At 35.7% G+C, this 18281-nt stretch overlaps 1 protein-coding gene across 1 annotated transcript in view; it reads left to right on the top strand.

The window, feature by feature from the left end:
• Positions 1–18281, top strand: part of CEP112 (centrosomal protein 112) — a 527068-nt gene that overhangs the window by 201489 nt on the left and 307298 nt on the right. The window contains exon 17 of the mRNA XM_044675157.1: positions 7593–7672. Within this exon, the coding sequence (XP_044531092.1) occupies positions 7593–7672 (80 nt within the window). The remainder of the gene's footprint in view (positions 1–7592; positions 7673–18281) is intronic.

Below are 18281 nucleotides of genomic sequence, written 5' to 3'. Positions count from 1 at the left end.
CTTTTCTGTGCAAATACCTGGAATTCTTCAATTTTGTTGAATGCCCATACTTTCCCCTGGAAATATATAGTCAATTTTGATGGGTAGTTGATCCGTGGTTGCAGGCCCAGCTCTCTTGCCTTTCTGAATATCGTATTCCAAGCCTTACGGTCTTTTAGCGTGGAGGCTGCCAGATCCTGTGTGATCCTGATTGGTGCTCCTTGATATTTGAATTGTTTCTTTCTGGCTTCTTGTAAGATTTTTTCTTTTGCTTGGAAACTCTTGAACTTGGCAATTATATTTCTGGGTGTTTTCTTTTCTTGATCGAATGTCGCAGGTGTTCTATGAATCCTTTCAATGTCTTTATTGCCCTATTGTTGTAGGACTTCAGGGCAATTTTGCTGAATTATTTCTGTTAGTATGGAGTCCAGGTTTCTATTAATTTCTGGTTTTCTGGAAGACCAATTATTCTCAGATTGTCTCTTCTAGACCGGTTTTCTCTGTCTTTCACTCTCTCATTGAGATATTTCATGTTTCCTTTTATTTTTTCAGTCTTTTGACTTTGTTTTATTTGTTCTTGTTGTCTTGAGAGATCATTAGCTTCTACTTGCTCAATTCTAGCCTTTAGGGATTGATTTTCGGCTATAATCTTTTGGTTTTCGGCTATGATCTTTTGATTTTCGGCTATAATCTTCTGGTTTTCGGCCATAATCTTCTGGTTTTCGGCCATAATCTTCTGGTATTCCTTTTAAATCTGGACATTTCTGGTGTTCAATTTGCTTATCAGTTCATTTGGTTTCTGAGCCTCACTTTCCATTTGCAAGATTTTACCTTTAAAACAGTTATTTTCTTGCCAGATCTCTTCCATTTTCCTCAGAATCTCAGTTTTGAACTCTTCCATAGTTTGTGAGGAGTTTTCCTTATTTGAGGAGGGTCCGGATGCTTGTTTGTTCTCCTCCTCTGTTTGCTCGGTTGTCTGGATTTTCTCTGTGTAAAAGTTGTTGAGTGTTAAAGACTTCTTTATCTTGTTGTTAATCTTTCTCTTCTGAACTTCCTCAGACTGGGTAGTCATCGTTAGCCCAGCAGTTTCTCAGGTTTATCCTCACGCTCAGGGTCTGTCCGCGGTCAAGCCCCCTGGTGGACCCCCTTGCTTGATCGTCTGCTGGAGGTTTCTTTACAAGTCTCAGGGCACTGCTTCCACAGTCATATACCCGTCTGCACTGGTTCCCCACTCAGGGTTTCAGAGCTTTAGCTTGTGGCTGCGTCTGCCTCAGCCCCTGCCTGCGCTCTGTGCCTGCGCTCAAAGTTCGTGTGTGTTCTTTAGCTTTTTGGGGTCCCAAATCTTGCTGCTCTCAGGATCAGGCCCTGGAGCTGCCAATGACTTGATGGTTGCCCCAAACTTGCTCTATTTCTTTTTAGCTGGGTTTGGCGCTATAGGTGTTGTGTGTGGAGGGGGTCGGGGTGGGGTGGTTGCTCAGCCCGCGATTTAGTGAGAGCTGTTTCACCCTTTTATAGCATGGAAATGCCTCGATTCCACGTACCTTCCACGCTGTGCCCTGTTGTGGGGTTTCTCCATTCGTCTGGACTTGTTTTTATGTCCCCTTGAGGAGTTTTGTGTGTTTCGGTCAGGAGAGGTTAAGAGCTGCTTCTTACTCTGCTGCCATCTTAACCCGGAATCCTGTCAATTTCTAATTGAGATATTTCATGTTTCCTTCTATTTTTTCAGTCTTTTGACTTTGTTTTATTTGTTCTTGCTGTCTTGAGAGATCATTGGCTTCTACCCAGTTCTTGTCTTTAGAGACTGGTTTGCTGCTATAAACTTTTGATTTTCCTTTTCAATTTGGTCTATCCTGTTTTCCAACTGTTTGATTTTTGTCTCCAATTTGCTTGTCAATGCTTTTGATTTGGGGGCTTTTTTTGAATTTCCCAATTGTAGGCTTTAGAGACTGGTTTTCGTTTTCAATGTTGGTCATTTCTGGTCTTCTATTTACTTGCCTTGCTTTCCAATTGTGAAATTCTGCCTTTTAAACTGTTATTTTCTTGCCAGATCTCTTCCATCTTTCTCATCACCTCAGATTTGAACTCTTCAATACCTTGTGACCAATTTTCATTTTTTGGTGAAGGTATGGATATGGTTACTTGTTTGTTCTCCTCTGCTGTTTGCTCTGTTGTCTGGATTTTTTCTGTGTAAAAGTTGTCAAGTGTTAAAGGTTCCTTCTTGCTGATCTTTCTCTTCTGGGGTTCCTGAGTCTGGCTTGCCATTTTTAGCCCAGCGCCCTCTCAGCTTTATCCTCATGCCCAGGGTCTGTCTGCACTCTTTAGGCTCCTGAAGTCTCAGGTCTAGTTGTTCTCAGGGTTAAGCCTCCTGGTGTTCCACTTGCTTGTTCCTCTGTGCAAGGCTCCTTTAACAGTCTAAGTGCATTCCTTCCACAGTCATGCACCTCTCTACACTGGATTCCCTCTCACGGTCCACACCTTAGCTCAGGATCCATGTCCGCATCTGCGCTCAGGATCCTCATCCTTGCCTGGGCTCAGAGTCTGTGTTCAGAGTCCGCGCGCGTTCCTTAGCCTCTTGGGGTCTTAAGTCTTACTGCTCTTTGGAGCAGGCCCTGGTGACCCCAGGTAGCTGCCAATGACTTAATGGGTGCCCCAAACTTGCTCTAACTCTTTTGAGCTGGCTTCGGCACTGTAGGTGGTGTCAGGGAGGAGGGGGTTGCTCAGCTCGTGTTCTAGTGAGAGCTATTTCACCCCCTTATAGTATGGAAATGCCCCGATTTCACATATCTTCAATGCTGAGCCCTGTTGTGGGGTCCCTTCTTTCGTCTGGATTTGTTTTTATGTCTTCTTGAGGAGTCCTATATGCGTGGGTTAGTAGAGATCATGCAGCTGCTTTTTCTTCTGGTGCCATCTTAACCCCTATGAAAACTTCTTCTAGTTACCTTGTTGGTAATAACGATGTTTAATATTTGACAATATCTTCTTTTCTTCTTGGAATACAAATTGATTGAACTTGTTTTGTCCCTTAAAGAAAATAATTTTTTCTCCTTCCCCCATTCTCTTAATTACCTCATGTTGATTTTCTTGAGTTCTGGGTTTGGGCAGAAAACTCTCTGTTTAAGTCCATTTTTTTTTCTTGATGAATGTTTGGAAGTCCTCAATTTTATTGAATGACCATACTTTCCCCTGCATTGATATAGTTAGTTTTGCTGGGTAATTGATTCTTGGTTGTAGGCTTAGGTCCCTTGCTTTCCAGAATATTGTATTCCATGCTTTTTGGTCCATCATTGTAGATGCAGCCAGATCCTGTGTTATCCTAACTGTGGTTCCCTTGTATCTCAGTGACTTCTTCTTAGCAGCTTGCAATATTTTTCCCTTGGTCTGCTAGTTATTGTATTTAGCTATAACATTCCTCGGTGTTGTCCATTGGGGATTAAATGTAGGAGGTGATCTATGGATTCTTTCAATCTCCACTTTTCTCTCTTGTTCAAGAATGTTAGGGAAGTATTCTTAGATAATTTCCTGTAGGATGATGTCCAGGCTTTTCCTGTTGTCATGATGTTCTGGTAGTCCAATAATTCTTAAATTGTCTCTCCTGCATCTCTTTTCTAGATATGAGATTTTGCCAATGAGGGGTTTTATATTTTCCTCAATTTTTTCATTCTTTTGATTTTGTTTTATAGATTCTTGCTGCCTTGTGCAGTCACTTGCTTCTAATTGTTGGATTCTAATTCTTAAAGACTGAATTTCATCCCTGGCTTTTTGGTCATCCTTTTCCTTCTAGTCTGATTTTTTTAGGTCATCTTTCACGTTATTTGCCTCGTTTTCAAGCTGGTCAGTTTTCTCAGGTCTTCCCCAGCTGGTAGTAAAAGCTAAAGATGTGATTTTGGTTATTTACACTGCAGTCTATGGGGAAGGGGTGTTGGGGCTTCCTTGCCCTCTGAAGAATTCTTATCAGCAGTATTGAGATGATTAAGCCAGGGTGGAATTGCTCTACAGAGTTCCATGTGCCCTGAGGTCAAAACCTGGAGAAGGGGGAGGGGGAGAACAAGATGGACTGTTTGGCTACCCTTTCTGAGCTTCTCCTCCAGCTGTCTCCCTGTTGTCTCTGATCAAAGCCTTGAGTCTGGCCCAGCTCTGCCAGCAATGCACTCCCTCTGGATTAGAGCCCTTACCTGCCCAGAAATTCCAGCATCAGCTGGATACTCAGTACATTAGGTAGGGCTGGGGACCTGGCATCTTCCTTTTTCCTTACCCCTCAAACTGGAAAGTCCAAGAATTCAGGCTTTTTTTTTTCCCTGCTTACCTTTTAAGTTGGGTTTAGCAGGAAGATCCCCCAGCTCTGTTCTGTTGTCAGATTTGGTTTTCTGTCCCCTTGAAGCCCTTTGTCCTTGTTTGGTGTTGAAGGGTTTACAGAGTTCTGGAACTTTGCTGATTCTAAGCTGCCATCTTCCCAGAATTTCTAGCTGTTGTAAATAATGGATTGGAGTGGGGTGAGATCTGAAGCAGGGAGACCAATTAGGAAGCTACTGTAATCATCCAGGAAAGGGATAATGAAACCCTAAAATGTGATGATGATTAAAAAAAAGAAGAGAGAATAGGATAGAGGTGATGTGTATTATGGAAATAGAAACAACAAGATTTGGCAACTTATTTGAATATAAGGTGAAGAAGAGAAAGATTTGAGGATAATGCTGAGGTTTTTAATCTTCATGATTCAAAAGATGGTACCCTCAATAGGCCTCATGGTTCACAAAAGCCTGCATCCAGAAATTTCTAGAAAATTGATGAGCATTATCATTTTGCAGCATAGCAAGTAGGCCAACAAAGTATATACACACACAATATAGCCACAGAAACAGATTTCTTTCTATGAATACAAGAAATTCACCCAGTAGGAGGGAGAGCAAGCCATGTCAGAGAAAAATATGCTAAAAGTTAGGGTTCAGGTGACAAAATTATATCCCGTAAGAATGGCTTGTTTGAATTGGTGTTAGATATTGGAGGGGGCATTCCTAATTGGATCTGATGTGTTGGAAAAGTTCTCAGGGTCTCTTATTGTTACCAGGCTTAGAAGAAGCTCTGGTAGGAGGGGTTTCCTTATCAGGACCACGAATCAATGGGAGGATCTAATGTTAACCCCCTAAGGCAAAAAAAGGAGAATGACTCAAGACCTCTTTATTCAAAAAAGAATAAGCCTTACCTGTCTGACAGAGTTAATGATAGAAAAGTATACTCTGTTTTGTCTACATCCTTCTATGAACATTTGTCCCTCTCATTTTGGAGTCCTACCATTATGAATATAACTTCAAACTATAACTATAATATCAAAGCTTATCAAGTTTGTCATTATTACAAATTCAGGAGAAGAATGAGTTTGAGGGATATATGAGATCTGTTTTAGACATGTTGAGTTTGAGATGCTCATACAACATCCATCTTGAAAGTTGTTTGATTTTGGCTCAAGAGAGGAGCGAGGTTAAATATATAGATTTTGCTAGTCATCTGCTTAAAAATGGCAGTTAAGTAGACAATGAGTCTAATTATCATCACTTTTATCAAAAAAGTATAATTATACAAAGTGTTTGTCACCACAAGGACAAAAGAGTGCAGAAACTTTCAGCCAGCAAAATATTGTTTTCTTGCTAAATGGAAAAAAACATGGCACAGTATAATTACCAATTTAGAGACTGAGACAATATAAAACATTGTTAGGAAAGATGAAGGACAGTTTCAAAGTCTTATCTTACAAGATGGTAGAAAGCAGTGGAATGGGAAATAAATTTTCAGTCGTAAGATCATCTAAGACAATTTATAGAACCTGGAAATAAGAAAACCAGTAGATGCAAAGTAGTACAGATATTCTTGCAATTCTAAGGCTATCTATTTTTACTGTCAATGACATCAGAGTAACTTTGTGACATTTGTTCTCTACTACCTCATGTGAGAAATTTTAAGTCAAATTTAAGAAGATAATATTAAAATGAGTTATCTGTTTATCTGTTTCCTATGTCATTTTTTTCCAAGATGAGATATTTCACATTTTCTTATATTTTTTCATTCTTTTGACTTTGTTTTCTCGTTTCCTGATGCCTCATGGAGTCATTATATTCCATTTTTCCAACTCTAATTAAAAAAAAAACCTTACCTTTCAATAATCAGTACTGTGTATTGGTTCCAAGACAAAAGATTGTAAAGGGCTAGATGATTAGGGTTATGTGACTTGCCCAGGGTCACCCAGCTAGGAAGTGTCTGAGGCCAAATTTGAACCCAGGACTTCCCATTTCTAGGCCTGACTCTCAATCTACTGAGCCACCTAGCTACCTCCAAGTCTAATTTTTAAGGAATTATTTTCTTAGTGTGATTTTTATCTCTTTTTATATTTGACCAGTTTAGCTTTTTAAGAAGTTTCTTTTATTTAGCAAATATTTCTACCTATTTTACTATTTCACCTCTTCTGCTTTTTAGGTATTTGTTTTCTTCAGTGATTTGGGTTGCTTCTATTACCATAAGGCTAATTTTGTTTGAGGTACTATTTCCTTCAGAGATTTTTTTATGTCTCTTTTCACTAAGCTGTTAATTGTCTTTTCAAAATTTTCTTACATCACTCTCATTTCTTTTCTTGGTTTTTCCTTTACCACTCATATCTCTGTCTTGAACTATTCTAGGAGTTTTTATTGGGCTTTGACCAATTAGCATTTTTCTTGAGGTTTTTTGATTGTAGTGGTTTTCACATTGCTGTCGTCTTCTAATTATATGTCTTGGTCTTCTCTGCCACCATAGTAGCTTTTTATGGTGAAGTTCTTTTTTGAAAAATTGTTCACTCATTTTTCTTGCTATTTCTTGACTTTGAACTTAATGCGAAAATTGGGTCCAACTTACCTGCCAAGTCGGGAGAACCTGTTCTAAGCCTTGGGTTTTTTTGTGATACTATTTTCAGAGCTAATTCTCAGAACCTACACGTTTTCAGTTCTTCTAAGTAGAGTGATTTGGGGAAAGATGTGATAATTGCTTTGCTGGCCCAGGAAGGTTCCCATTCCCCTGTAGCTGTCTTAAGTGCTGGTCCTCCTTTTGGCCCTGGAACTATGATCAGGTTCCCCACTCTCCTTCAGCCACAAGCATCAGTGTTCCTCTCTATTTGAAAGTGTGACCAGGATCATTGCTCCTTTGTAAATGACCACAAATGTTCCTATCCTATGTGACCCAGTATTTCTTCTAGTCAATAGAGTTGGTAATCAGTGCCAGATTCATTCAATGCCAGCAAAGGGTTCTCTGTAATTTTTTTCTTATCAGTTTTTTGAACCCCTTGGCTTCGGAGTTCCTGAAGATGCTGTTGCTGCTACTGTTATTGCTGTCTCTAAGGCACACCACTGGTGCTTCTACTAAGCTCTCATAGGGTCTTATACCCTTTGTCACAGCCCTTGTCTTGGGCTAGAAAAATGTCTTAATCTTATCTTTTATTGACTCTGCCACTCCCAAATTTGACTTGGGAAGTTGTTTTAAAGTTGTTTGGAAAGTTTAACTGGTTGCTGCCTGTACTCTCTCCATCTTGATTCTGTCCCATGTCTTATCATTGTTTTGATTTATATTAAAATTTCACTTCTTTGTAATAATAGGTTCTTGGCTTCCAGAGTGAATTTGAAAAGGAGAAAGGAGATTTTCAAAAGAAAATTCATAAATTGGAGGAGGCTTTCAGGTATGTTAATAATGTCACAAGTATAATAAATATAATTTTTCCTTGAAATGATCTTGTGCTAAATTTGTACATAAATCAAGTTACTTGCACATTCATTTGATATTTCTGGTAGAATCCAACTACTGTTCACTTCAGTGGTGTTTTCATTATTACACTCTATTTTCAGGATTTTATTACTAGTCTTTGAAAAATATTTAAAGATAAAGACCAATTCACATCTTTATTTAGTGATAGAAATATAAGGCAAGATAATAAAAATAAAAATAAAAAACCTCTTTTCTTCTGTCTTAGAATAGATAATGTGTATTGGTTCCACAGAAGAAAAGGGGTAAAGGCTAGGCTATGGGGGCAAAGACTTACTCAGGGTCATAGAGCTAGAAAGTGTCTGAGGTGAGATTTGAACCCAGGACCTCCCATCTCTAGTCCTGACTCTCAGTCCACTAAGCCACCTAGCGCTCTCCTAAGACAAGAGAATTTAATTGGTTTCAGATACTTCCTATTAAATAATTTGAAACAAAATTTTAAAAAAATTAAGACATACAGGTTGTTGAGACATCATGAAAAACCTCTCCTTTTGGTGTGAAATCATTGCAATATAAATTCAGGATTTTGTTCTAGTATCAAGGATTTATAAATTTTGTGTTTCTGGATATTACCTACTAAAGAACTCAAGATCAGTTGATTGATAGTGCCTTCTAGAAGCACTGCAACATTTAGGTTTAAAGTTATTTATCTTATCATTTAGAATATGAGGACTTAAATATTTTCTTAATGAAATAATACTATTTATATCCTTAAAGATCACATTGACTATAATCATTTTTGGAACTACTGTATAAATATTTTGAGGTTTTGTTTTCTTACTCTTTTTTTTAATTAAAAAATTTTCATTTAATTAATTAATTTATAGCATTTTCCTATGGTTATATAATTCAAGTTCTTTCCCTCCTCTCCTCCCAATCCCTCCCATAGCCAACTCACAATTCCACTGCGTTTTACATGTGTCATTGATTAAGACCTATTTCCCTATTATTGGTAGTTGCACTAAGGTGCTCATTTTGAGTCAATATCCCCAATCATATCCCCTTCCTCCAAAGTGATGAGACAGTTGTTTTTCTTCTGTGTTTCTACTCCCACAGACCTTTCTCTGAATGTGGATAGCATTCTTTCTCATTGATCCCTCATAGTTGTCCAAAATCATTGCATTGTTGCTAGTAGAGAAGTCCATTACATTCGATTTTACCACAGTGTATCCGTCTCTGTGTTCTCCTGGTTCTGCTCCTTTCACTCTGCATTAATTCCTGGAGGTTGTCCCAGTTCACATGGATCCTTTGAGCACAGCAGAATTCCATCAGCAACAGATACCACAATTTCTTCAGCCATTCCCCAATTGAAGGGCGGTTGCCCCCATTTTCCAGTTTTTTTGCCACCACAAAGAGAGTGGCTATAAATATTTTTGTACAAGTCTTTTTCCTTATGATCTTTTTTGGGTATAAACCCAGAGTGGTATGGCTGGATCAAAGGGTAGGCAATCTTTTAGCACTCTTTGGGCATAGTTCCAAATTGCCATCCAAAATGATTGGATCAATTCACAACTCTGCTAGCAATGCATTAATGTCCCAATTTTGCTACATCCCCTCCAACATTTATTACTTTCCTTTGCTGTCATTTTAGCCAATCTGCTAGGTGTGAGGTGGTACCTCAGAGGTGTTTTGATTTGCAATTCTCTAATTATTAGAGATTTAGAAAACTTTTTCATGTGCTTATTGATACTTTTGATTTTTTTATCTGAAAATTGCCTATTCATGTCCCTTGCCCATTTATCAATTGGGGAATGGTTTGATTTTTTTTGTACAATAGATTTAGCTCCTTATAAATTTGAGTAATTAGACCTTCGTCAGAGGTTTTTGTTATAAAGATTTTTTCCAATTTGTTGTTTCCCTTCTAATTTTGATTGCATTGGTTTTGGTTGTACAGAAACTTTTTAATTTAATGTAATCAAAAATATTTATTGTACATGTTATAATTTTTTCTAATTCTTGCTTGGTATTAAAATATTTCCTTTCCCAAATATCTGACAAATATACTATTCTGTATTCACCTAATTTGCTTATAGTTTCCTTCTTTATATTCAAGTCATTCACCCATTCTGAGTTTATCTTGGTGTAGGGTGTGAGATGTTGATCTAAACCTAATCTCTCCCATATTGTTTTCCAATTTCCCCAGCAGTTTTTGTCTAATAGTGGATTTTTGACCCCAAAGCTGAGCTCTTTGGGTTTACCAGAGACTCTCTTGCTGAGGTCACTTACCCCAAGCCTATTCCACTGATCCTCCCTTCTGTCTCTTAGCCAGTACCATATTGTTTTGGTTAATCCATTCATTGGGAAAGATGTGAGTTTATACCTGGAACAGATAATGCTGGCTCTTGGTTTTAGATAGATAAATACTTTTTTCTTTTCTTTTTTTAACTTCATCTTAAGAAAGGCTTCATTCTTGTTTTCTTGTGTTTTCTAAAAATAGGAATGGGTTTTATATTTTGTCAAAACTTTTTCCTGTATATCTTGACATAATCATATGATTTTAGTTCTCTTTGTCATTGATAAAATCAGTTATGCTTATAGTTTTCTTAATATTGGACCTACCATGCATTCCTAGTACAAATTCCTTATGTTTTATGATCTTTCGATATATTACCATAATCTCCTTGCTAATATTTTATTTTAAAATTGCACAGCAATATTCATTAGGGAAATTGGCCTGTTATTTTCTTTTTCTGTATTTGTTTTCCCTAACTTATCTATCACAACCGTATTTATTTATGTCATAAAAAATTTGATAGGGCTCATTTTCTATTTTTAATATAATTTACATAAATTTGGAATTAATTTTTCCTTAACTATCCGGTTGAATTCATCTGGTTCTGGGGATTTTTTCTTAGGCTTAATAAATTTCTTTTTCTCAGATTCGGACAGTTAATATTTTTTCTATTTCTGTTATTCTGGGTAGTTTATATTTTTGCAAATATTCATCTATTTCAGTTATATTGTTGTTTTATTGGCATATAATTGGACAGAACAGCTCTTCATAATTACTTTAATTCCATTTTCATTAGTCCACTACATATATCTAACCAAATGTGTTTGTATTTAATGTACCAAAATCAAAACCAAATAACTTGATTATTTCCTCAGGAAAATCTTGTATTTTCAGTGAGCATTAAAATAAAGGCACCTTAAGATCTTGGCACTATTATTGTAGAATACAATCTAGATGTACTAATTTAAGTCGATGTATCACCTGTTGCTGGTCTATATTCTTAGATGACTCAGATTCTTTTGTAAATTTCAACATCTGTTTTTCCTGGTAGTTGAACCAATATTGTTCTAATCCTTCAAATTTTCTCCATGTTTGACATTTTTAAGTAATGTACATTATAATTTTCTCTTTAAGGTTAGCATGATATTTTTATATTCTTACTCTTTGCACTTTTACAAGTTAGAATATTTTGGATAATCTCCCATCAGAGGCTTATATCTCTTTCACTGTGGGAATGCTCCTATTTATACCATATTGTACTTCTCTAGTGTGATATTCTTCCCTTCACTTTCAGACCTCTGGTCCTAAACCATCTCTCTGCTACCTCAGTTCCCATCTCCTGTAGCCCCCCACTCTTCCTTTGCCCTTTGCTTGAAAGCAATAGGAATCAAATTCCTTCATCTTTTTTATCATATCCTTTATAGTGATACATCGCCCATTTCCATTTCTCTTCTATCTCTCCTCTCTTTTGTACAATCTCCTACTCCTATTATTTACTAACACAAAAGATATTTGCAGGGGGATATTGTTAGAGAAGAAGGTGATGAGGTTTTATTTATGATATCTTAGTTTAATTTTTCTACCTTTGCCTCTAAGTCTTTATAATTTTCCCGAAATTGGTGATAGTTTAGTTATCTTTCGTCTCTTATTTTTATTCTTTCTTTTGCTCTATAAATAACTTTAAAAATAAATAATAATCTGAAACTTGAGATAACTTTTATTTTTTAGTATTTCCTTGTTATTTACATCAATTTATCTTGTTCCTGTTTCCGTTGTTTGCAAGCAAAATAATCAGAACATGTCTAGATTCTTTTTTTATGTAGAAATGCCCAACATTTCCCCTTTTTCTATTGAACATCCATCTTTTTTCATTGATGATTAGACTCAAGTTTACAGAATATATATTTTGGGGTTCAGCTTGTACTCCATTGCTTTTGGAAATATTCCATTCTAATTTCTGATTTCTGGAATTTTTACATAATCCCGTTGGGTTTGTTTGTTTGTTTGTTTTTTTTTGCCACTTAAATTCTTATATATCCTTACTGTGTGTTATAGAATTTGAAGCCTGTGATTCTTTTTTTTACTGTGGGTGATCTATGAATTCTCTGAGCCAGTTCTTTGTTGTTTAGATTCATATATTATTTCAGAGAGAAGCCAGGAGAGGACCAAAATATCACTGATAAGAAAAGCAGTTATTTATCCACTCACCTGTCTTGAGTTTAAAGTCTCTGGTCTTTTCAATGTATGCAGCACATAAAATTAAATTGTAACACATTCACTTACCATATAAGACAGAGGTACTACAAATCTTGTTGTTAAGAGTTAAGATATTGTCCACTAATGAAAGACTCTTAGATGGATTCCTAAATATCAAGTCTTGCTTTTAGATATCATTGAGAGATGGTAGTCAATTCTTGTGGCCTTTCTAACTCTTTTTTTTTCTTCCTGTATAAAGTCTTTAAAGTACTCCTGGAGGAGAAATACACAAGTTTATTCTTAAAATATACAATTCCACAAGTGATTGCTACTATCTTCCTGATAGCATGGAATAAGTAGGTTGTATGCAATTTTACATTTTGATGCTAGGTTTTTTTATTGTTCTTATAGTCTGAAATAATATAATTGTATTTAAGAGCATAAAAATGGAGAATTAAGTAAAAAATAGTTCTTTTTTATCTTTTATGGCTAGACAAAATGCAGCAATAAATGTCTTAGTGGATAGCGTACTGGGCTCAGAATCAGGAAGGCTTATCTTCATGAGTTCAAATCTGGCCTTAGACATTTACTAGATAGTTATGTGACCTGTGCAAGTCAATTAACTCTGCCTCAGTTCCTCATCTGTAAAATGATCTGGAGAGAGAAATGATAAAGCACTCCAGTTTTTTTGCCAAGAAAACACCTCAATTAAGGTCAAAGATATAATAGCAAATGACTGAACAACAAATGGCCAGTAAATATAATATGTTCTTACTAATGTTTTATTAAGTTGAAGTTATCATATATCACATACATATCAATTAAAATATTCAAACAATTGTGAGGCTTGATCTTATAGTGTAAAGAACACTGAATTTAAATTTGGAGAGTGGTTTCAAAAATCAGTCCTGTAATAGGGGTAACTAAGTGGTGCATTGCATAGAGTGCAGTGGCACTTGGAAGGAAGACTCAAATTCACATTTAATTTCCAACAATAGCTGTGTCACCCTGGGAAATTCAGTTAATCCTATTCAGTTTCCTCATCTTTAAAATAATCTAGAGAAGGAATGGCAAAATATTTAAGTATCTTTGCCAAGAAAACTCCAAGTGGGATCACAAACTCAAACAAAAATGATAGAACAACAACAAATATTGGGCAACTCAAGTAGTGGTTCCAAGCTTGAGTTTTCTCAGAGAGAAAATGGGTTTGATTAGCCACATAATGTTTGTGAATTGATAATATACATGTTCTGCATTAAAATTAACAATGATATTAATTCCATTTTTTGGGATGTGAGGGAATTCTCTCTGGCTATGGGTATTCTAATGTTTAGAAAACAATTACCATTTTTCTAGGAGTTCAGAAGCAGTTAGCTAGAAGATATGACTTGTCATGTACTCTTAATGTAGAATATATTGATGTTACTCTTAGTGCTTCAAAGAGGATTGCTGAAGTAGTTTAAAGTTGTTAACTAATTAATTTTAATGAGTCTAAGTACCAATTAGGATGCAGTAACTTAGATACTATTCCTCCCTGGAAGTTTGTTTTGGTTACAGCCCAGTCAAGCTTAGAAGGGAGGCCTTCCATCTCTTTTTCATTCTTACTTCTTTCAGGTGAGAATCCAAGCTGGTAGCACATTAAATGCTGCCTCACAAAGTGGACTTTGGATGCTTATAGTTGTTTAAATGTATTAGTACAGAATTCTGCAAAACAAGTGCTTATTCTTTTTTTAATATTTTATTTTTAGAAAAATTTTCCATGGTTACATAATTCATGTTTTTACTTTACCCTTTACCCCCCCCCATAGCTAACTCGCATTTCCACTGGTTTAACATGGTTTTAACATCAGTCATCTTTATAACAAAAAATTCTGACAGAGGTCTAATTACTCAAATATACAAGTAGCTAAATCAATTGTATAAAAAATCAAGCCATTCCCCAATTGATAAATGAGCAAGAGACATGAATAGGCAATTTTCAGATGAAGAAATCTAAAGTATCAATAAGCACATGAGAAAGTGTTCTAAATCTCTAATAATTAGAGAAATGCAAATCAAAACAACTCTGAGGTACCACCTTACACCTAGCAGATTGGCTAAAATGATAGCAAGGGAGAGTAATGAATGCTGGAGGGGATGTGGCAAAATTGGGATGTTAATGCACTGCTGGTGGAGTTGTAAACTGATGCAACCGTTCTGGATAGCAATTTAGAACTATGCCCAAAGAGCAATGAAAGAATGCCTGCCCTTTGATCCAGCCATACCATTGCTGGGATTGTACCCCAAAGAGAGCATAGATAAACAGACTTGCACAAAAATATTCATAGCTGCGCTCTTTGTGGTGGCAAAAAACTGGAAATCAAGGGTATGCCCTTCAATTGGGGAATGGCTGAACAAATTGTGGTATATGTTGGTGATGGAATAATATTGTGCTCAAAGGAATAATAAACTGGAGGAATTCCGTGTGAACTGGAAAGACCTCCAGGAATTAATGCAGAGTGAAAGGAGCAGAGCCAGAAGAACATTGTACACAGAGACTGATACACTGTGGTAAAACAAGTGCTTAATCTTAAAGTGTGGTTGTACATATAAATGATAGTTGCTGAAAATTTTAAGAAGCATTTTATTTTATACTATTGTTTCTATTTCACAGCCTCTCCAGAATAATTAAATGCTTTAATCATAGGTTATGTAAAAATGCAACCCTTTTGGGGGGCCCTATCTATATTAAACACAAAGAATTTGTTTATAAATAAACCAGAGCTGAAGAATAAATTCCCTTCCTACCTTTTCACCTTCATTAAGGCTTAGTTTTAGGAGAGTCTAGTGATATATTTGAATTGAGCCCCAACACTGGTTCAACAGAAAAAAAAATCATCACAGTGAATATTTTTTCCTGTTTCTTGAAAAACACATTGCTTAGAGTTTATGGAAAAACATATCAATTAACTATCTGATTGATTTTTTAAACCCTATGAATCTTCGAAAGTTTTGTGTATACCTCTTGGATTCTACAAATATCAATATGAATCATTTCCTACTATGAACATTAATTGGAGAGTACCATTAAATAAAGATATATAAACTATCTAAATGCTTTTCAAACAGTATATTTATCATGGTATTTTTTTTTACCCTTGTACTTCGGTGTATTGTCTCATAGGTGGAAGATTGGTAAGGGTGGGCAATGGGGGTCAAGTGACTTGCCCAGGGCCACACAGCTGGGAAGTGGCTGAGGCCAGGTTTGAACCTAGGACCTCCTGTCTCTAGGCTTGACTCTCACTCCGCTGAGCTACCCAGCTGCCCTTTACCATGGTATTTTAATCAGAGAAAATCACATTTCTTTGATTTATGCTTCTTTATGATTTTCTTATCCTAATACAGTATATTTAAATAAATAAAATTAGTGTCAAGAATTTTAACATATGTATAATAGTAGCTGTTGCTGGCACTTTTCTTGATATATCATGGTATTTTAAATGACTGACCTGACAAGAGCAAGGATTTATAAAAGAATAAGTTTACTTAGTTTATTAGGCTATAGTTATCAAACAAAGGCAAGGGCACATACTGAAAATTCTGGATGAGAACCTGACCTCCTCCACCATTCCCTTTGTTTCTTCACAGGAACAAATATTAGCAGATATGGAGTGCATGACCTCCCAACCCAAGATGGTGTAAAACTGCCCCAGAAAGTACTTTTTATAGGGGATGTCAAAGACTACCTCACTAATGCAAAACTTTCCATTATGCATAAAGCAAAACAAGACAAAATAAAAAAGAACTTTATGCTTTAGCTACTTACATGTCAGGGACTACTACTCAGCAACACCCACTGTATGTGGTTTGTAATCCTGGCTGTTTTACCATGTATGAATTCTTGAATGAAATTCTGTCTGAATTACAGGGCCTACTTGAACCCAGAAAATAGGCGCAAACTTGCCTATTGCTTACTTCAATGTGTTATAGTTCTTATTCTATAATAACATTCTCTACTGCATTATTTTAATTACATTTTAGTCTTCCATTTTCCTAAATTAAAAGTTTTGGCCATTTCATGTATATATGGCTTAAGCGAAATCTGAAACCAGATAATGTTGGACTTTGTTTCCCAATATGAAATTTAAAGAAAGCAAATTTAGGGAAAAAATTATTTGAGAACAACATTTTGCTTCATTAGGAAGATGTTAAGCTTTGCCAAATGATGAATCAGCTATAAAAAATGAAAGACTTTATCAGTGGAGTGAGAGTCAGGCCTAGAGACCTAGGTTCAAACCCGGCCTCAGCCACTTCCCAGCTGTGTGACCCTGGGCAAGTCACTTGACCCCCATTGCCCACCCTTACCAATCTTCCACCTATGAGACAATACACAGAAGTACAAGGGTTTAAAAAAAATTTTTTTTAAAAAAAATGAAAGACTTTAAACTTTCTAATCATATTTTAGGCATTGATCACAGTTAGAACTTTATATATCATACTTTCATTGCAAACTTTTAATTTTTACAACTTTATAATACACATTTTAAAGTGTGCTATTTTGTCTACCTTTTAAAATATTCAGATATAATTTAACATTTTGTATTTTCTCTTTTGAATTTAGCAGGTAGAAAAAAATCAGAATATTTTATAAATTTTAAATAAACTATTCTAGAATGTTTTTTATAACTTAAACATTTTACAAAATATTTTAGATTTTTTTAAAGAAACAGTGTGAGCTTAGACACTTCTAAAAGAGCATTTCCACACACATAACACAAATAAAGGATTTATGAAACCATGAAACTCCATTTCATATCATTTTTTCAAAGTATGTAATAAATGTCACTTTCAAACTTGTCTTGCTTGTATGTGCTTTTTTATAACCTTTATTTTGTGCATTTAAAAAAGTTACAGCATTTTTACTTGACAGGAGAGGGTATAGCAGCATCACTATTGCTAGCTTACCTTGGCTGCTCAGATATAGGCCTCAGACTAACCTGGGAGTTGAAATGGAGACCACACTCCTACGTATGAGCCAGACATCTGCACACATCTGTTATGTATTTCATTGCCTCTTCATTTGTAGTACACAATCTTAGGTCTTCCACTACTGCTTACCCTAATCTACTACCCCGTAGGTACAGATCATCTCCTTAATTCCACTGGTGTGGGACCTAGATCTGGGATACTAGTCGTATGAAAAGATTCTTTGGTAATTTGATTGGCATGTTACTGAATAAGTAAATATATGAATGAGTCAATATAATAAAAATGCCAATACTACCTAAATTAATTTAGATTCAGCTTACCCTTGAACAATTAACATTTATCATATTATTTAGAGTGTCTTTAGTTGTCTGATATGATTTGAAGCTATGTTCTGTTATTATTAAAATTGATATAGATGGATATTAAAAGAAGTTTTAATATTTTAATTAAAGCCATGTTGGTAAAATAAAGATGACCACGCGCCTGCTAAGATTTAATTCAAATCCCTTGCTATACCTTCTGGCCACCTGGCTCCCTCATACCCAAAGAGACCACCTCCAATCACCTCAGGAGTCTTATACTGTTCTTTTACGTAATCACACTTCCTGTCTACCTGCATTACAAGAAGAAACATGGGAAATGTAGTTTCCAAGTCCCCTAAACGTCCACAGGAAGTTTGTCATATATTTAAATATTTAAAACTCAAATGAACCCCAAATTTCCACTAACACAGTTCATATAGCTCTTGTCAGGTAGACTTTCAAGTATTTTATACTGTTGTAGTTTTTTTAAGGGAATTTCTTTTCCTCACTCTTCCTAATGTATTTTCTTTGGGTAGTATAAAGAAATACTGATGATTTTTTTCCAATTTATTTTATATCCAGCAACTTTGCTGAAGTTGTTCATTGTTTCAATTCATTTTTATTTCTCTCTCTAAGTAGATCATCCTATCTCTAAGTTTTCTTAGTAGACCATCATATTATTTCCAAAAGTGATAGTTTTATTTCCTTATTATGCTTATTCTTTAAATTTCTTTTTCTTAACTTATTGCTATGCCTAGCCTTTCTTGTAATTCAATCATTCCTTGTTTTGAAGATGCTTTAAAATATGAATTCATAATTTTTTGTTT

This window comes from Gracilinanus agilis, chromosome 4, assembly GCF_016433145.1.
Source record: "Gracilinanus agilis isolate LMUSP501 chromosome 4, AgileGrace, whole genome shotgun sequence".
Lineage (NCBI taxonomy): Eukaryota > Metazoa > Chordata > Mammalia > Didelphimorphia > Didelphidae > Gracilinanus > Gracilinanus agilis.
This window is presented reverse-complemented; position numbering and strand designations above follow the sequence as displayed.